The 21300-nt window shown below is 38.9% G+C and overlaps 1 protein-coding gene across 4 annotated transcripts in view; it reads right to left on the bottom strand.

The window, feature by feature from the left end:
• The window catches only part of BCHE (butyrylcholinesterase), a 45957-nt gene that overhangs the window by 6162 nt on the left and 18495 nt on the right, over window positions 1-21300 (bottom strand). The window contains exons 3-5 of one of the 4 annotated variants that reach the window (XM_052803893.1): window positions 12141-12307; window positions 9225-9302; window positions 5228-5319 (exon numbers count right to left, since the gene is read on the bottom strand). In XM_052803893.1, coding sequence (XP_052659853.1) covers window positions 9253-9302; window positions 12141-12307 — 217 coding nt within the window. In that variant the 3' untranslated portion in view covers window positions 5228-5319; window positions 9225-9252. The other 3 variants (XM_052803890.1, XM_052803889.1, XM_052803891.1) reach the window with 3 other exon arrangements.

Below are 21300 nucleotides of genomic sequence, written 5' to 3'. Positions count from 1 at the left end.
TTTTTTTCCTAATGGATTCTTGCTCCCAATCCACCCAGAGTAAATCAACAGGCGTGTGGCATGTACTACAGATGGATCAGCCATGGTAAACACATACAGCTGCACAAATCTGTTACACAGGTGCTTGGTTTTAGACCCTGTGGCTAGCCAAGAGCAGTCAGAATTTTTGGCAAATGCCCGTAGTTCCATGGATTGGAAGAGAAAAGACAGTGAGAAAGTAGTCAGCTGGCACTAGCACTTTCCATAGCAGCCCCCAAGCCTGAGCCAAACCTGCCTGTCTCATTCCTCACCCCGTATTCTGAATCACTGTCAAATTCCTAAACCTATTTTGCCAATTCAGTGGGAGGGTTTTTTGGCTGGAGTTACTGGAACAGAGGCACTGGGATACTTAGTACCTCTGTGTACAGTATTAAGCCCTTCAATTGTTGATTATTCTGGGGCAAAAGTGTTTGTGTGGGAGTTTTATGGGGTTTTTAGGGTTTTTTTTGTTTTTTTTCCCCTTTGTCCTTGTCTCTGTTTTTTTTTTTTTTTTCTTTTTTCAACTCCTTCCTCCTTGTCTCTCTGGGGTGTAGTCCCCCCTTCGGCCTTGTCTCTTTGTTTTGTCTTTTTTCTCCCCTTCAGCCTTGTCTCTTTGGTTACCCCCACCCTTCGGCCTAGTCTCCTTGGGGGTGTTTTATTTCCCTTCGGCGTTGTCTCTTTGGTTTTTTTTTTTTTTCCCCCCCTTTTGGCCTTGTGTCTCTGTTTTGTGTGTGGGGGGGGTTGTGTTTTTTTTTTCCCTTTGGCCTTGTCTCCTTGCAGGGGGGCGTCCCCCTTCGGCCTTGTCTCTTTGGGTGGTTTTTCCCCCTTCGGCCTTGTCTCTTTGGGTGGTTTTTCCCCCTTCGGCCTTGTCTCTTTGGATTTTTTCGTTGTTTTTTAGTTCCCTTCGGCCTAGTCTCCTTGGGTTTCTTTCCCCCCCCTTTGGCCTAGTCTCCTTAGGGGTATTTTTTTTTCCCTTCGACCTTGTCTCCTTGGGGTTTTTTTTCCTCTTTGGCCTCATCTCTTCCCCGCCCCCCATTTTATCCCTGCAACTGGAGGGGAAGGACGGGCGAGAGCCCTGCGCGGACAGGCTGGCATTCGGCAGTGGCAGCCCCGGCTGCTCTTTGCTAGCTGGGTACGCTGCAGGTGGAACTGAAGTACAGTGACGTTTTTTATGTCCCTCTAAATAGCTGCTGCTGATGTTGCAGAACTGGTGCTGAGCCAGTAGAAATGCATGAACCATAATCAAGCCTGAGAAGACAACGTTATGATGTTGACAGAGACAAATATATATCTCTCCGCTGTTAACGTTACGTTCAGATTAATCTATGTGATATCTGCATATGGCAATGGGCCAAATCGCTTGCTGATGACCTGTTGTGATAGGAACATTAGAGAGGCCTACAGAGGTCATATTAAGCGTATATATCATGAAATATATATACATTTTCCTGAAAGTTCCATCAGTTTTTCATAATCTAAGATAATTTTCTCTCCAACACTCTACTTAATAATAAAAAAAGGACTTATATTCCTTATGTTGCAAGGATAACTTCCCAGCTATAAGCTGACGGAGATTTGCCTCTGCTCCTTGCTATTAAGAGATGCGTATGAGTTGTCTATTCATGAAGATCTAAACTGGGCATGTATAGCCATGTGTTTATAGAGCAGTAATCTCTGCTCTATAAATAGCCTGAGCCTGTAGTGATCAAAGAGGGCCAAAAAGCCAGGCTTCCACTTAAACAGAAATTTGGCTTTAACAGTCTGATAAACCCAGAGTGATGGCCAGGGCAGAGGACAGCAAGCACCCGTCCCAAAAATCCGAGCTATGAGTGTAAAATCTGCAATTGGGAGGAAGCCTGGAAACCTTGGGGGTGTCTTAGTTCTGCTAGAGACAACTTTTGGGGTCTGAGGGCTCCTGTTCAAAGCCAGAAAGTTTCATCCTTGGTTGGTCCAGCTATGCAGACCAGGGTGCCCTAGACAGGTATTCTGAACATCCCAGCTGCTTCAGTTTTTGATACTCCAGCAGGAGCACAGATAGGATTTCACTTAAATAATGCTTAACTTTACTGAAAGCTTATCTAACCCAAATTCCTTTAGACAAAACATTTTAAATGCAGAAACTGTTGGTTTTAATTAAACAGAGTTTTGCTGGGAAATTTCTGACATCAGTCCTCTTAAGACTATCTCTAAAATATGTGTGAAATGTCTGTAATTTAATCAGTGTGCTGTTAGCTTATAAACCTAATGACAACTGGTTTAATGCCAACATTTTTGTTGGCACTGCAGTTCATTTTATTATAATCTTTCAGCAACTCTGGGACTAAATTCAGAATCCTTGCTTTGGATATCAAGAATGGTAAGAAAGAATCAACACATTTTCTCTGGTTTCACAGAGAAACCTTGGTTTCTTGCCTCTTTTGAGCCAAAAGAAAACATTAATTAACAACATTACATCTTCAGTGAGGTCTGGGCAAGATATCCCTCTAATATGTAATCATCATTCTAAGCAATGACACAGTATCCTCAAACAATTTCCAACATAAGTTTGTTTGACCTTTAGTTTGAAGATACCCGCAATGGGGACTGGTCTTTTTTCACTCTTCATTACCTTAGCCACTTACATCCAAGTACTTAAGGCTTTCCTATTTTTGCATAAGTGAGGGATATGAATATATGACTACATGATATATTGATTTCATATGAATAATAAATGGAGATATTATTTCCCAGCATATGAAAAAATACAAAGCTAGCAATATATTCACACCAAGAAAATCAGAAAAAACATAATTCAAAAAGTGGTTTAAGCTTTATTTTATTCTGCTTTTCCTTCCTTTTCCCTCCATCCTTATTCCTTCTTAAGAACATCATAGGCGTCGTATGCATACTGTGGGAAGGATATTAGTCTTCAAGTAGACCTTATCCAGCCTAGCTCACAGCACATACAAAAGACACCTTCCCACAAAATATTTTATAAACTGCTTTGCAACCTGCCCTTCCCAAAGGTTATTTGTGCATTTTAATTAGCTCAGATTTTTTTTCCCATTGATTAGGCTGATTAGACAGATAGATAGTGAAATATAGCTAAGAGAAGGATATCAAAAGAGACAAATGCTGCTTTTAAACGTGCTTAGGCATTGCTGGTGCTGCCAAGGCTCACCGCAGCAGATCAGCACCCAACACGTCTATGAAGCACACCACATAAATAAAATGGGGAGTGCCAGAACTGGCTTGATGACGAACAGAAAATTCATCCTTCTGTGGTTTTTTTTCAGTAGCTCATCACTGTCATGAGGAGTAGCTGATAAATACCCAATACACTGTAGACTGACACAGCTCTCCATGCAACTATTAATAGCACTAACTATGCTAATGTATGTAATGAGCTAATTACCTGTGGTATAAACATGAAGTGCTGCATAAAGAGGGCTTTTTAATCCCAGATAATTTCAAGTTTTAATCAGCTTGCTCAAAAATGACCAGGTTTTTTGATTGCACAGGTTTGATTGTGGTCTTTGGAAATACTGTGCTAAAAGGTGTTTTCCATAATTTAGTCAGGAAATAATTGTATTCTCTTAGAAATAACTGAAAAGATGATAAGCCATCATCTCTTGCAGAATTTGGCCTTTCTGCAAAAATAAATCCCTTCGGTGTAGGGATCCTGTGTGGTCAAACTGATTGCCAGAAAGAGCACACTCTCTGTTCATTATCTAGATCTCTTCAGCCTACTCAATTCAAGAAGGAATTTTGCAAGAGCTCACAATCACTAAAACAGAAAATAGATGCACTGAAATGCTGTTACATTTACAGAAAGCTTCAGGATAATTTATTTATGAGATGAGTTGTTGCTTTTACGTACTCCTTATGTTTATCAAATTTTTGGCATTTATTCTGCCCAGTTGGGCCAGTGAAAAGCAGCCAATTAAGGTGTTATTCAGGCATACAACTTCCAACCCCATCCAGAAGCAGAGAAGTAGGAAGAAGAATTATCCAAGGGATTTTTAGAAGCTTCTAATACATTCAGCTGAAGTAGGCAGAAAGGGGTACAGGAGATGCCTACTTGCATGGCAACTAGAGCTCGCTTGACCATGTCAAAGACCTGGGTCCTTCCCACCAAGGTCACAATGTCCCTCGGCAGTGATATCCTCTGCAGCCTTCCCCAAGAGGAGCAAGGGCTTTGTGGCCATGTCCCGCTCCCCTGCTGAGAGCTGGCTGGCTGAGCAGGGCTTTCATGGCTGATTTCTGATAAACCTGCTGACACGCAGATCGACGCTCTTCTGCAGGTATAAAAACTTGTCCATCATGTTCCAGTAAATGTGGGGTTGTCCCTCAACTTGGAGGTAACTCATGGACAAAAAAAAAAACCCACCGTAATTGGAGCTTACTTCCATAGCAGGGGTTTTACCAGTTGAAGAGAGTGGGTGCCTGAGCAGGGAAAGCTGTGAGTTCATACCTTTGTGAATCTGTACATCTTTACTCCTTGAGAAATGAGGATAGCAGAAGCAGAGGTGTCAGGTTTTCTGGCTTGTTTCACCATTGCACTTGCACACAGAGTGCTGATGATTTAGGCCTTCAAGACATAGTTTGAATACTCTCCTACTATGGCTTTGTCCTACAGATTTGGCCATAAAGAAGCAATGATTCGGGCTTTAATGGCGGTCTTAAAACTTTTTGGTCTAACAAGCAAATATCATTTGGAGTGTCCAGCAAAGTTGTTATCTCTTTATGTTTATGTCAATTAAATTATGTCTGAAGCAAGGTTTAAGTGCAGTGCCATTGCTGTTAAAGATCAAACCCGACTGTGTATTGCATGGCAATACTGTAAAACAGTGCTATTTCTACTAAAAAAAAATCAATTTTTCTATAACAGATTACATTGTTTCTTTGAAGTGTGAATTTAAACAGCTAGTGTTTATAATAATATGTACATCATTAATCTTCAGACTTTAATCTCTGTAGTCCTATTTAACACAGTGAAGCTTCAAAGGGTATGGATGACATATTGTTTATTGAGATATGAGGTAAAATAGAAATGAAAGATCTGGGGAATCAAAATTATATCCATAACATTTCTTTAATCTGCATAACATATTTAATGCTAGATGTGTTAGAAAGCTACCTGTATATTTGCTTGATGAACAGTAATACGGACATACCGGAAAGGGTAAATATATTAATTGGAGCCTGCACATCTCTCCTTCTTGCTAGTGTAATCATTAAATTGATTTTTCCAGTCTGACATGTAATTGTTCCAGCGATGGAATCCTGCTTTCCACTCTCGTTCTGCTTCATCAATATTTCCTGTAAAACATGAAATGGGTTACATTAATCTAAATTTGAATCTCTTTATATGTTAATTGAAAAATAATTTTGATTATCAATGTCATTTGCTCCAAATACATTATAGGGTGGTCTTTTGTCTCTTTTCTTAAACCTGGAATGACTGAAAATTCAGTTATTAACACTTTATCTTTAAATCAGGAAGAAAGTACTGCAAAGCTATCATTCTGGCACACCGCAGGGTAATAAATATACTTATGTACGGGCTTGTTGCTTCTGGATAATGCTTCTGTCCAAGTTCTTCATTTTAAAGCTACCTTTTTTTTTAAAGCCTCAAAATATTAGTTTGGTTCAGTATACGCTACAGTGAAACTTACACACCCTGAAGACTACGATATGCAAACTGAGATAGGTGCTTGTAAAGATACAGTGAAATCATAGCTTTGTTCAAGGCAACAAGGGTATTGCCATTAGTTTCAATGGATTTCAATGGATGGCCAGGATTTCACCCTACTGAGGAATAAATCCACAGGTTTAATGTGTAAGGGGAACAAGTTTGGAGGAAGATACTGTAAAATGTGCACTATGTCAACATGAAACCATCTCCTCTTTTCTTTTTCATTCTAGCCTATAAAGAATTTGCCGACTAATCCTGTGTCCCAAGGCAATATTTATAGCCAAATTTGTTATAGACATCAGAGCAGAGGGTGAGGATGACACTAGTAATAAAAATGTATCATTTTACAAGGTTCCCAGAGTATTTTACGGACAGGGATTACTTCCTCCAGTCCCAAAAGGTAATTAACACTAGGGAGAAATGCAGTGACCTTGCAGGAACAACCCATACAACAACTAAAGGAAAGATAATGTATGTAGGCTGTATCGCATACTGTGGCTTATTATTTTGGATCCGTTGTAGACTTCTTCTTAAAGTTTAGAAACCATTTGTGATCTATGGATGCCTTTATTCATTCTGGACCTAATTATCTCAGTGTCCCATATTGACGTAGCTTGCTTCCAAAAAAATTTGGTAACTGTGTTCATGAGATAACAGTTCCATGGTTTCTTTATGCTCTTTTGGCTTTATGTTCTTCTGCTGCAGTAGAGCATAGGCCCTTTCCCTCCATAAATACACCCTTTTCCCCTTTTTTATGATCTGTCAGCACTGCAAGTTTAACTGGTTATGTGAAAATGAAATACTTTTGTGTTTTACACATCAGTAGAGAAAATATTCTGGAAAGAGAGTTAACAGATTCGGAGATTTACTTTGGAGAAGCATCCAGTAATTTGGTTGCTTATCTGCAGTTTAGCTCAACGTTTCCAAACCTTTTTGGTCTGGAAATCCAGATGGCAATTTAATGATACTTTGAAATGAGATTTACATTACTTCTTGGTTTCAGTGACACCAGAAATAAAACCAAGATACTTTTTTCTTGAGGAGATTCTGTACTTCTGCTTGTAGTCAAAAGGGAAATTGTGAAGAACAAATATAGGAAAAAATATTACAAAAAATTAACCATACTCCTCTCCCTCAGTTAAAGATGCAAATAAGCTTGGTTACACTGAGATCAAGAAAAGTTCAGATCATTTTAAAATTTTATTTTGCAGGCCGCAATTGTCATTAACTCAAAGAGGATTTGTAAATACTGGTAACAATAAAACCATGTTTTGATTACAAAGCTATGCAGATATGTCTCACAGAACTATGGGGAGAAAACATGCACAACACTTTACTTTCCTGACTTGCCTTTGCGTGTTTCTTAATTTAAAGATGTAGCCAGGGTCTCGGGTAAAGCCAAATTTTCCACATATGTCAAATGGATTGGTAATTTAGTGTATGAACCAGTACTAGTATTATTTGGAGAAAAATGTCTTAACTGTATTTCTTGTCTTATTCTTGATTATGAGTATCCAGTTTTATTTATCCAAGCAAAGCCTCCACTTATGAATTAAAAAACCCCCGTTCCTTCATTAATTATTCAGGTTTAGATGTGTTTGAAGTCTGCCCAAAGACTTTAGAAAATGGAATACCTCTACCATACACACAACTTCAATTAAAAGTCACTGTTCTAGAGTATAAATTATGAGGCATTTCAGTGCTTCTTCAAGATTACGGTGAAGTGAGTCAGCTAGAGAAAGCAGACAACAAGAAATTCAGAATAGCCACCATTATGAATCTAAAAGACAAAAGGGGGAAGGAAAACACTGAAATAAGAACTTGGATTCCCATTTGTTTGCTTTTTTCAGTGATAAGATCCAAATTGAAGTCACAAGTCAATGCATCCCATTATCAGCAACATCATCAATCTCTTTGAAGCAACCACCCATGACTTAGATGAGCTGACAGCTAGAAGGCAAAAAAAAAAAAGAAGATTAGAGAATTCCACTTGACCGATAATTACAGCTCAGAGCGCTGGGTTACTACAACGTGCTGCAATACTATGGAAGTCAGCTAATAATACAGTGAGGTTATTTTGCTGTATGCAGTCATTTAGGCAATCCCAAACTTTACCAGTTAACCTAATGCAAAGCCCAGTGATGTTTACAAGGAGAAAAGGGGAGATTTCAGTAGGCAATGCATCATACCTCAGTGATCAGAAAGGTGCCCAGTTTAACAGAGAAAAAAAAAAAAGTTTTTTTTTTTATTTCTTTTTCAGCAGTTTCAACACAGGCAGCTGGCATTTCTTTCCTTTCCATACAGGCATACAGCCCTTACATTAATAGCATTACAGCAAAGTTAAATTTATCTCCATACCATCTTTTGTTGAACTTCTAGATGTGCCAATAAAGTGCTAATTTTAAATGTATTTTTGTGGTATTAACATTAAGATTAGGACAAACGCCATATAGCTGTTATGATATAGTATAATTAATAAGGGATGACAAGTTGGAATTAGTTTTTCTGTCCTCAACAGCTTATAAATGCAAGTACCCGCAAACTTCTTGATTCATTAGTCTGATAAATGCTACAAGTTATCTATGCTGTAGATTCTCATGGTGATAGCTTCTACACAAATGTTCAGAAAGGAGAAAACAAATAGTATCTATACTTCAGTATCTCTAATGTTCTTTAATCACACGCTCTGAATATCAGTGCTTTTTCTACCCACAACAGTATATTTGGTTTTGTATGTGTTTTTAAGGACTTCAGATTTTTAATTTTTTTTTTTTTTTTTAAATGTTCTTCTTCCAAAAGTCAATAGAGCTCTCTGAGAGATGAAATATTGTAAGGGCTGTTATCTCTCCTGTGACCTGGGATTCAAGGTACTGGAGTTAGAATGAAATCAGGTTGTTAAGGCACATAACTTATTGCCTATAGGTACACTAAGTACCATCTTACTCTGTCAGTAGGTGCAGTGGTATTGGTGAGGTTACTTTTGACTCGCTCACTTTTCTGCATGCATAATGAGTGCAGCATCTAACTCTATGGAAATTGAAAACTAATTCTGATGATAAATTTTCTAATTGGTCACATTTTTAATAGTCTTACTACCCTGAGTATTTAGCTCTATAGAATCCAGAAACTGTTTGGAGGATCACAGAAAATACAATTATTTTGGTTATTCACTGGTCAAGAGGTTGGCTGAGCTTCTCTCTGTCTCCACATTCAAAATCTTTTTAGGGTTGTTTTAAAATGGAATGTATTTATATTAGCTACTTTGATGTTTGATTTCTCTATAGATAATACATGATGCAGTGATATTAAATAAAATAGAAAAATATGTATCAGGCACACTAAAATAGTAATGGAACGATAAATGGAAAGGTTGACTGCTTGCAGCTTTCTATAACCAAGAGGAAATAGGCATATATATATAGTTAGGGCTCTAGATGCCTTAAAGGTTGTGTTAAGGAGGTGGAGTCTAACATAGATGCTTTTATAATTAACATACGATTGCTCTAAAAGCTACTTAAGAGTCATTTACTGTTTACTGTCCCTCTGGTGTGTTTCTTTTAGAAGCAGTCATCAGAAAAAGTTCTGGTGATTGTCCCAGTGCTCATGCCTTCAAATAAAATATGAAATGCTGAATGCTCCCAGCTTGTCTTGGGGTAAGTGGGAATGGAGGGTATTCTTGGTGCCTTTGCAATAGAGTTGAGATCTGTACAGAAATTGTGTCTAGTTGGAACTGAGACCCCACGTAAGGCATGTCTAGGTCTAGTTTACCTGGCTAGTGATTATTACCAAGCTAGACACAAAATTACATATTTTGACTCATGTCTTCAATTATACTTTTGTATATTGAAATTGAAAGGGAAGACATGAGAAATCTTCCAAAATCATACAAACTTATGCTTATTTTTTTTCTTATTAGTTTTCTCCATCCATAACCATGATTTATTTTTTTTTGGAACATATCAGATTTTGTTGCTTGAGGAAAATGGAAAATATCTAACCATAATTATGACAGGGACTAAATATTTCCCTCTTGTATATTTAACTGCCTCAGGGAACCTGTATTACCCAGCCTGTTGTGGGAACAGGCTTGCTCAGATGCTGAACACATTTGGAGCTGGCCATTACATACTGAGAAGACCTCAAGGGGGTAGCAAGGCTTGTGCTAGCAGTGGATCAGTAACTAAATAAGTGGTTCGTTACCAAGCACATCCATGCCAAATTCTGACCACTTGGCACAATGAGAAATCCCCTTGCAATTTCTGCAAAATAAATCGGTTTGATTGTGCTCTTCAGGTTCTAAGTGATGTAATTCCACTTTGTCTATCTGAATCCTACTTGAACTATAACTTGCAATAATGATAACATAAAATTTCTTTCTTGTTCTCTGTCATCTTATATCATATCATATTAAAGCAACCTTCTTTTTATAAGAATATTTCAGTGGAAGAAATAATAGAAAAGATACAGCCTCAGAAAATGAGGAAATACATGTATTTATGGCGTGCACTGTCCTTTGAGCCTAAAAGGAGATAGGAATGCAAAATAATATTTTCAGTGAAGAGAGTTATTACAATATAAAGTATTATATCATGTTTATAAGCAGAATCTTAAAGGTTTCTTTGTCGGAATTGTATGAGACTGTATAGGGAACATAAATATAAACCCATAGTATTCCTGTTACAATATTTCAAGGACTGATAGATGTAGATGCATGACAAAGCAATACTCTAGATGTGGATGCATGACAAAGCAGCACTCCTTGACAGTATTCTTGTCTCATTTCTATATTAGGATCCAGGCACAATGATTCTTTCTTTTTTGCTAAGGATATGCTCAGGAATTTCTTTTAATTAAATTATGTAAATTTATGTTTTAAATTACTGAATATGGCAGAGTGGTGTATTTATGTCTCCTGGCAGATCCAGAGTGTTGCTTTGTCATCCCTCACACCACAGGACCGTGCAAAGCAACTCTGCTGTCCTGCCAAGATATGTTGAACTCTGTCTGGTGATGTGCTCTCTTCTGCTCCGCCACAGATCATTTGGTTATGCGCAGTCCAATTGTAAGATGCACGGTACTCAATGGGGGTTCACAGCCAGGTTAAAGAAATATGTAAAATAGTTCAGTTCTTCTGGCACAGCATAAAGGACTTGCCAGAATTTGAGAAACCTCCCTAAAATCTATCCATAATTTGGTATACTATGATTTTAAAAACAGAGTATGCTTTATAAATTATTCATTTTACCTACTGATTTTTTCTTGTCTTGATTTAATTGAAAAACATCTATTGAATTGAGAGGGGATGAAAGTTGAGCCATAATACACTTATAGGCTCAAATGAGGAAGGAATAAATTATTTCAGAAAGAATCATCTGTGCACCATGAAGGTTTACGTATTTTTAAGACTAACATTCAAACTGAATCTTACAGAAAGCTGGTAAATTACTAATTAACATTTAAAAAGTGTATCTTATTTTTGAAATGTGACTTCCCCCCCATCAAACTGCAGAATGCTGTTCCAGAGCTGCAAAATCACTTCATAAAACCAATTCCTTTCAAACTCCAGAAGCACAGAGGCTTGGTTTGTTTGGTGGGCTTTGCAAAAACAGTGGCATCGGGCTTCTAAAGGAAATCTGAGTCCTTTGTGTTCAACTGAGCCTGTTATACTTTTCTAGGTAGTGAAATCTCATAAACTTATTGTATACAGGGTCAGGCACAAATCAGTTCTAATTTGCATAGGCAAATCCTGAAGTCTCTGGCTTGTCATCAATGACTGGCACTCTAGAAATAAAACAGAAGGTGCTCTCATGTGAGATGTAGAACAGAATCCCCTCTTGGCAGCAGCGATGCACTTACTTAATATCCTCTGTGGATTAGTTGCATAATAATATAAATCCCATAAATAATAGATAATATAATCCCAATATAACATCCCACAATGCACCTTAGGTACATAAAGTTTAGACAGAACATCTAAAGCCTCCAGAAACCCCAGCGCAAGCTTCCCCTTTAGCAATGTCTTTCCTGCTCTCGCCGGTACCCCAGGAACGCAGAGCCAGGCAGTGCCGAGACCCTCGCCGGGGGTAGCTCGAGAGCAGAGATTTGCAGCACTCTAAAACGTCTCGTGTTGTGGCTGCATCTGCGCTTTGGGGCAGAGAAGCTCCGTATTGCGTAAATCCTGAGCCTTGGCCTGTCCCCGGGCTTTTGTCCTCGTACATAACAGGGTGCTACAGGGTGGTGAGCCCATGGCCAGAAGCACAGGGCACGTTACAGGGTACAGCCTCACCACAGCATGGACGGTCTTGTCCAACATCTGAACATCTCATGGAAATTCAAATAAGAATGTAAGATAAATGTAAAGATTTAAACTCAAGTATTACGTTAATATCAAAGAAATGGTCCTTGTATAAAAGTTACATAAAAGCCTCTATAAAAGCATTTTTACCTGTCATTTCCAGGACTTTGGGAAAAAAAATATTCCAGAATCGACACTGCTGAGCACGTAATTTTGTCAGTATCTCTGATGTGTTGGTATTTAATGTCAAATATTTTTGTTCAGTACTAGTGAAGACTGGCCATCTTGTTCCATTAATCAGGGTCCCATTTGGAGTTCTAAATGAGAAAAGAAACATTTCATTTGGAATGAGAAATTACCTCAGCACATCAGTAAAGCTTTATTTGTTTTTTATTTAACGGTTATTTCAGCTTAAGCATGTTAGTTTGGAATTACTGAAGTATACTTTTGTAAGTAATGGGAAAAAAGGAAGGTAAATTTGATTTAACTTCATTTGAAAAAAAAGGAAATTATTTATATTCCCCTTTTGGGGTGTTGTGCGTTCAGCTAAGAGAAAAAAGTTAATAAACAACCATACACAAACTACACTTGTTGAATTTGGAGATTCTCACAGCTGTAAATTATTATGGATGACTTAAGAACAAACCAACCAGCTTGGGAGGTTGCGTCGTTTATGTTTTAGTTTGAATATTGCTGATCCCTTCAGAGACACAAATAGATTGGACTAAATAGCTCAGATAAAAATGCAATTGGAGGTACAAATAATGTCTAAACTTTGGTTGAGAGCTGTATTGGGAAAGAAAACAACTATTCCTCATTAGGAAGGAACCGTTCTTCCATGAAGTATGTTGAGCCCTGTTAGCAGAGTGCCAAACAGGAACAATCTCAAATCTTTTGGAAACTGGGAAGAGGTACAGAGCGCTTGGCTCTTTATAAAATAAGCTCTGCACATTAAAGGATCACAGCTGTTAGTATTAAAATAGTAGCGGTAAATATTTATAATACAACAGAATTCATAAGGTTCTAGGGACAGGCATCCAGGTTTTTGCCTCCGAAAAGGACAATATGTAGTATCTATATGACTAGAGAAAAAAATAATTGGTTTAAGAGTGTAGAAAAACAACAAAATGCGGAGCATTGCATTAAGGAACAAATGAGACTGAATATGATTCTTAGAAAAAAAAGTAGATTTATACTTTAAACAGTCACAAATCACCATTCGCTCAGAAGAGGTTAAGCATACAAATTAAACATCTTATTGCAGTGCAAGCAGAAGGACTCATTTTCTTTTCTAGAAGCTGATATCAAGGAATCCGGGGTTTAGGGGCAGAACAACAGTATTTGATGATACTTGATGGGATAAATTAAGAACACTATTAGCTGACTTAATTTGGTTATCTCTACTTTTCGCCAGGACTCTTCCCAGAAAGCAGCGGTTAGAGAGGAGTCTGGGGTGTGTGAAGCCCACCTGAGTTCTGCTTGCCAAGAGTGGGAACAAGGTACCGGGTGTAGGTGGGAGCAGTCAGACCGCAAGATTCAGCTGCTGAAATAATACCGATATCTTTTAGTTCGTTCAGAATGAATCAAGTTTTCGGCCCATGTTTTAGTATTCTGGAGTCTTTGGCATTGGCTGCCTACAGAAACGGTGTTAGAGTAAGAGATTCAGCATGTCATTTCCTGAATTGCTCACTTCTTTACTAATTTTTCTTTACTAATTCAGCTCTGATTAACCTATGGCACCCTTTTTAACTGCACGTTTATTTGTGGCTCATGAGAATGATGACTTAAGCAGAGCTGACTTGCACTTCAGTTCAAGATCAGAAAGCTAATGGTGCTGTCAGTATTCATTTAACAGCTTTTATGCTATGAAATAAATCATGACATTCCACATTATAATTTACAGGTGTGTGGGGGGGATTACACAATGGCTACAGATGTATTTTACTAAAAATGATTGAAAGAACTGTCAGACGAGCACAGCATTTTGAAATACATGAACCTGCTGATTATGACATTCTCTCTGCATTTCTAGGAAGCTTACTGTTCAAAGAAATGTCCAGTAATTTCCTTCTTAGCTCCATTATTGAAAATTTCCCAAATTAAAAAGTAGCTCCCAGTTACAGCAAAACAGGGAGATTACAGGAGTATAACTTTTAACTGGGAAGAACAAGTTATGAATATAACCTCGTTGTTCTGTCACAATTACTGTTCATTCCTTCTTGCTAATAACTTCATGATGAGAATTGCAGTGCCCAGAATAAGCTGTAAAATTCCTTGTTCTTTGCACCAAACTCAAAGTTCAATAATATTCATACAGAAAATTAAAAGCATTGTGAGAATATATTTACTGAACAGAAAGGAATCCAATACACTGCACAACCTTGTCTCTGTCCATCTATGTTTGGATGGACAATCTTTGCTGATAGATTGTAGGAACTTGCTTCTACTGAAACAAAGCTCAAAATTTCCATGGAAACCTCCATCCTATCATCTTTTATCAATTCCTCAAACGTCTGTTCTTTCATCTTCTAGTATTACTCAGTCGTGTCTTCTTCAGCAGATTCCAGTTTTGCCCACCTCGGTGCTGTCAGTGGGGCCCAAAGGCATGTCCTGAAAGGGCTTGGGCCACACATCTTCAGGATGGACCTTTATCTTGTGCATCTACCTTGTCAAACTCTAATCACCCTTCTTAGACCTCTCTCCATATCTATAAGCTCTAGTCAGGGAAGACCTTCATTTTGTTTGGAGAAAAAGTGAGCTACTTCACTGAATATTTTAGAAAGAAGCTAGCTCCTTTTCTACACACTTTTTAATGTTTGCAGGAACAAGTCCTGTGGCGATTAAGAAATACAATTATTTGAATTGGTCCCAGAGGAGAAATGCAAGAAGGGGAAAAAAAAAAACCAAACCAGAAAACCAAACAAACCACCTGTGTTTAAACTTTGGTGTAAACAGAATTTTATTTCATTATTTCAGCTATTTTTTAAATTGCATATGCCCTGAAGTTATAGGCTGGACTCTTGCTGCACCCTGATAGTGGTACAGCAGCTCATTTATAGTTAATTATTTCATTAAGGCATGTCTTTAAGGCAGCCAAACTTATTTTCTCATTAACTCGAAAAGAGAGTATCTTTGTGGGCTCAATCTCCAGTAAAGCTGCTCTCTTGTTCTACCTCTATACATATATGTGCTCTCATTGAAGTTTGTGAGCCTTATTTAATCTTGTGCTCAGTGGAAGTTGCTTGGTATTACTCATTGTTACTAAGATCAGGTTCTTCCCCCTTTGGGTATTGTATGTCCAAAACCAGCAATAACATTTAATTCTCAAGTCTCATTTATAGTAAACATACTAGGTTTGACATAGGAGTGAAGACGGTTTTGGAGGAGCTTCTTCACTAATCATTTCTGTATATTTAATATTCATCTTCAACAACTTTAGAAAGAAAGTTAATTTGGTTAAGATGGAAAATGCAACAACCTGAACACAGTTCTGTTAAATATAATAAACATACATACATTACCATTCTCATTAATATGATCAATATAGCCTGAGGTACTATACTAGTTCACCGCATATTTATTAATATTCACATAGCATTACTTTTACAGATAGTTTATCATAGACATACACAAAAAAGTCATTCATCTCCTAACTGGTTTTTGTGGTAAGCATTCATGATATAAAGTACCTGTAAAATATTCACTTTATTTTTGTGAGTGAGCTCTGAATAGTTTTCACTCTGCTGTGGTATCACCATTTAACAGGGAGGTTCTTTTGTAGTGTTAAGTCATATTTTGATATAGTCCACAAAGAAAAACTTTCTCTGCTATGTCTCCTGAAAATGGTTTTAGGCATCATTTACTTTCCTAATGAGTGTTGTAAACACTAACTGTACCACATGCCAGCTTAGATTGTCCCAAGCTTTCACTATGTTCCTATTTAGCTGCTCTATTTGTAAATGGATCAGGTTAACATGTTGTGTGTTTCTCTAGAGGAAAAGAAAAACAAAAGCCACATCATTTTAGCTGTCTAACACAGATGGATTGTACCAACCCAAACTCACTGAGAGATTCACAGGCTGAAACACAATTTTACCTCCAGTCCCTGGTAGCCCCTTCCTCCAGACAGACAAACATTTGTTCTGCCTGGCTGAAGCTGTTCATAGAGATATTGCTCCCTGAGAGGAAGCATACACTAATTCCACCTGAGCAGTGTGTTATTGCTCTTGATTGTCTCTTTAGTTGCAGCTGGCTTCCCTCCGACCTGCTCCGAGAAGAGCTCGGCAAGCTCATTTGCCTACGGTTCACCCCGTAGAGGGTTTCCCGTTGCTCCCAGTTGTGCGGAGCAGCGGGAAGGTGGCCTCTCCGTGCACAGCCTTCCTCCCTCCTGCTCTCATCAGGGTAGCAGCAACCCCACCAGTGGCAGACACTAAGTACGCAGTAAGGCAATTTCTTCCTCGGTGCCTCCTGCAGGTTATCGCCAGACTGGCGTTCTGCTGGCATGGGTCTCGTTAGCTGAACGGGTTGCCCACTGAGATTAATGAAAAGTTATGATAATGCCGCTGCACCCTCTGCTTCCCCTGTGCAGTAAGAATTGAAATCAAATGGAGAGCTGTTCCTCCTAGGTGCGACTTTATTGACTTCACCCGGGGTTGTAACCGCCGATGCTCATTTTCAATTTGGCCCTCTTTTCCTTTAAACAGCTGGTTTAAAGGGAGGAGAGACTGAATGTGAATCATTTTTATTAGCTTTCGTGATTTCTTGTAGCTGTCAGGCAGTACTGGCAATCAGCTGTTTTTCATGGGATGGCATTTTACAGTGTGTTACCATGGGCACAAGATAAGGAGAGGGGGAATGGCCTCAGAGCGAATGCAACAGCAACAATAACCCGTCTCTTGCACATTTTCTACAGTTGCGTTACAAAGCCTTTAAGAATTATGGAAATAGTCAGCTCGGCATCAAATAAGAAGCATGCTGTAAATGTTTCACCCCAGGGGTAGCTCTGGCAGCGAGGGACGGTTCTGCAATTGTCCCCGAGGTGGCTTCGGAGCAGCCACGCGAAGGCTACCAGCAGCACGGTGTGGTTTGCAGCCCTGCAAACACTTTTGCAGCAGCCCAGCACAGGTATAAGACCCGATAGGAGTGAATGTAGTTATCAACGTGCTTTGAGTTTGTGATTGTAGAAATACGTAATGAACTGCTTTTTCTGTGGCGTTGTAAATTTTGGTTGTGTTGTATCCTATCTACGTTTTCTGCCAGGTGAAAGGGAGTAAGATAGCACGGGGCAGAGAAATCCAAGATTAAGGAAAAATGAACAAAAGGATGAGAAGGCATCAACTGGGCTATAGTATCAACAGTTGATCTTGGCGAATAAGGGGTTGGAAGCAGAGTTATGTAGTTTACAACAGAAACAAAGATGCCAAACTAATAACCGATAGCACAGACTAAGCTGTCACTGCACCACAAGTAAACATGCCTGCTTGCTTTAATGAAACTACAGGTAGGTTTAAAAAATGACAGGATGGTAAAGGCTCCTGAGTAACATCATCATGTGAAGGGTCCCCATCAAAGCTCTGCCCTCCAACTCTTTGCTCCTCCAAGGGATGGGCTATGTCAGCCTTTTGTGCTTCTTTCTGCAGTTCGGCCGAAGCCTGAGTCCCTCTTGCTGATGCCTCAACCTACGAGCGATCCCGTTGACTTCAGAGGAGGCACAACAGGGATAGCGTATGTTTTGAGGAAAGGCCACAAGATTTGTATCTTAAAAATTTATCTCAATTTTACAATTGCTTTATTAGTGGTTGTGTCGTGTAGAACACCATTAATCATGCTGGCACTGAACAACATGCCCAATCAAAATATATTTATTTATCTAATCCAAATGGATGAACTTTTTTTTTTTTTTCCCCTCCCTCCCCCCCCCGGAAGAAAACATTTTGTTTTCTCTCTTTTCCACTTGGACAGAAGGGCGCTCCTAATTAGCAGGAGAGCTGATGAGGAGCATCAGCCCTCTGGAGCACCACTCGCTGCAGAGGGGCGGGAAGTGTTTGCGGCATTAGTCAGGCAAACGTATCCAGATGTCTCACATAATTTCTAAAGGCCACGATGCATGATATTTATACCTATGTTCGTTTTCTCGTCACAACACAACAACTGCCAGGTTAATATCAATTTTGGGCGGTGGCATGGTCCCCAGGGGGATGACGGTGTGGTGACAGTGCATGTTTGTGTAAGGCTTTGCTTGGATGGTACGACTGGGAGCTTAACAGATACTTTCCAGCCCAGTCCTATTAAAAAGAAGAGCAGATTTTACTGTTAACTACTGGTTGAATCTTCTCAAACCCTCAAACAATTTGGCTTAATGCCAGTTTCTTCATACCAGGCTATTAGTTTCAGATGACTCACTGTTAAGTAGACACCGGAGAGGGCTGTGAGGTTGAAGACTCAAAGTCCTTAACCTGAGGAGCAGTCCTAGCTATTGGAACAACGAAAATGAACCTGTTCTGGAAACTTTCCTTAGAAAAGTTAGCAAGGGAAAGATCGAAGAAATACCTGTAATACCTGTAAAAAAAAATGTTAACTGTAAAAACATCCCCAGAAGCTATAATTACTGTATAATCTTTCCGTTCAGAGACTGAGAGCTGTATAAATCTGAAAGGCTCTTGCTGCGTAGATTGCATCTGATGCAATATCACCATTAATTGGGTCCACCTATGTAAGATTCAGTATAAAGAACTTATTTATTTATTTATTTTTAATTCAGACAGTTAACCAGAACACTTTTGCAAGTCAACTAATTGTCTACCGCCTACTAAAATGATTTGATGTACTTCCTGGATAAAATCTTTACATTATGGCAAAATGTTTTACATTAAACTGCACACTCTGAGGTTTTTTGTTATTAGAAACTGCAAAAGCAAAGACAGGATGACAAGGGCACTTTTCTGTCCATTATCCAAAGTTTATGAGTTGGTCCATTTGGAATAACAAGCAAGGGGGGGAAGTGCCACCCCTAAATAAGTGAATTGGAAAGCTGACACGCTATCACTTCACAAATACATGTATTACTTTTGATATCACTACTGCTACCGGTTGGTGCTCTTTATACGTGATACTGCATAACAAGTTACCTTACTAGTGTTTATTTAATTGATAGAGCTCTTCGGAGTATTCCTTACTATCAGCTGATCACTAACCATCAATATCTATTGAACTGATGGGCCCTCCGTACAAATGCACTGCCACACTTAATATTTTATTTTAAAATATTCTCTTAAGGTTTTCATCTTCTTAGCCTAATGGGAAAAACAGCAGCTATCTAATCTATTAGCTGAAAAGGGTGAATGGTGCCATTTATAATACCCAAGCTCTAAAAACTGCCATACTGAAAGGTGACAACACAGACAGGGGTATTGTCAGCCTGTGCAATACTGGGTGACTGGAAAGCACCCATGATTATCTGTTTCACACACTAAGCTTCCTTGCAGCCTTGTGGCATCAGCATTCTCGAGGTATCAGGCCTGTGCTTCTGTGGCACTATGAAGAACTGGTGAACTTAGAAAAAAAAAATTGGTTGTGTTTGAAAACATTGTTTTATTTATTAGAATTTAATTCTCGCAAGAAAATAGTAACCAGTTTCTGAAAATCTGTTGTAATTAAACCTTTCTTATTTACTTGTTCTTTAATAAGATGCAAAAATAGTTGGTCCTGATTCTGTGACATTTGAGCCTTACTCAGATTCCCACTGTAATAAATGAAAGGACTCATATGATTGAGTACTACAAGTCTGAGAGAGGTTGCAGATTTGAATCCTTCAAATCACTTTTCTTAAGCAGCTGTTTACGGGAAGTTCATTGTATTCTGTGGTGCTCAGTTCTCACAGATCACACGTGCGACTTTAGTGACTATAAAGTGCCCCTGAGCCACAGCAAAAGGAAACTGCTTTGCAAGTTATATCGTAGGTAAATATTATTTCTTCTGCTGATCCTTGAAGAAACCTGTAGGATCCAGCTGGCATACTTTTTAACTGACAGAAACTGGAGAAGGACCTTTGCAGCTAGGCTTTCTTACACCTTCACAGGCTAAATATAGCTCAGGATATTCCTTCCAGATTCCAGCTCGGTGACAGCAATTGCGTGTTTAAATGTCTTAAACTATAAATTATCATGGTATGCACTATTACAACCGATATCAGTTTCAGGAAATGAAACAACAAGCTGTTGCTTCTTTTTTGGTCTTATTGTGTTCTGCTCAAAACAGCCTCATGAAGCACCGATCAATTTGAAATGATTCTTGCTTGTGCATGTTTTGGTACTTATTTGTGAATTCCTGCTATATATAAGGTACTGACAAGGTAGATCTTAAGGTATTGGCCATAAATAATAGAGTATTTGAGAAATTTAGATCCAGGATGTTCTGCCTTAGCTCTTTCGGCATGCTTGCAATGCATTTAGGAACTCAGTGCCTCAAATCCCTGGCTCATGGATTGGAGTTTGCTCTGGTATCAGGAGTAATAAGGAACCAGGTCAGCCGAGCCAGAGCTAATGAGCCCTTCAGACCCTGGCTGTGTATTTCTAACCTCCTGGGCCCACGCTGGCACTCCTGCACGTAGGTCTCTTCTACTGTGAAAATGTTCCAGCAAAGCTTGGTGCTATTTCAGGAACCCCTGCCCCAAACTCCACTATCTTTATAGGATATGAGGAGATGCGATCATCATACAAGGTCTGGAACAGCAGTCCCACCATTCTGTCTAAGAGTCACTAGCCCTAGAAACTTGAAAGTGAGTTAAAATGTCCTTTCCTGAGCAACTGGTAAAGTTAGACATGACCAGACCTTTCTCTAAATTTAGCTCTAATTAATAAAGAAGATCCACATTGATTTAAATGAGAACAGCGTTGTCCCAATATCCTCTGGGTCCCTCTGACTGAGGACTATCAGACCTGTGTCTCCTGTTGTCTCAGCAAGTCTATACTACAGTCCTAAAGTCCTGACAGTCACAGAACCCTCAGTATCTCAGACAGTACATCCCAAATACATGCATGATCTGCACAGTTTTGAAGAAAGTGTAAAGAAGAGACTGAGACCATGCTGAATCTCACAGCTTTCTCATTACACACCATTATTTCTGGCCAAAGAAAAGAAAGCAGGCTCTGAAAATGAATAGAACCTGTGATGGTGGAGGCTGCCACAGTGAGAAGAGTGATTGGCAAGAGGAAAAGAAAAAAAAAAACAAAACCAAACAACCCCAAACCAGTGAATAATCTTTAGCTTAATGGTATGATTTCAAGACGACAAAAGATTTGAAGTTAAATTG

Source organism: Harpia harpyja, chromosome 12 (assembly GCF_026419915.1).
Source record: "Harpia harpyja isolate bHarHar1 chromosome 12, bHarHar1 primary haplotype, whole genome shotgun sequence".
Lineage (NCBI taxonomy): Eukaryota > Metazoa > Chordata > Aves > Accipitriformes > Accipitridae > Harpia > Harpia harpyja.
Note: the sequence above shows the minus strand (reverse complement) of the source record. Positions and strands in the feature narration are given on the sequence as shown.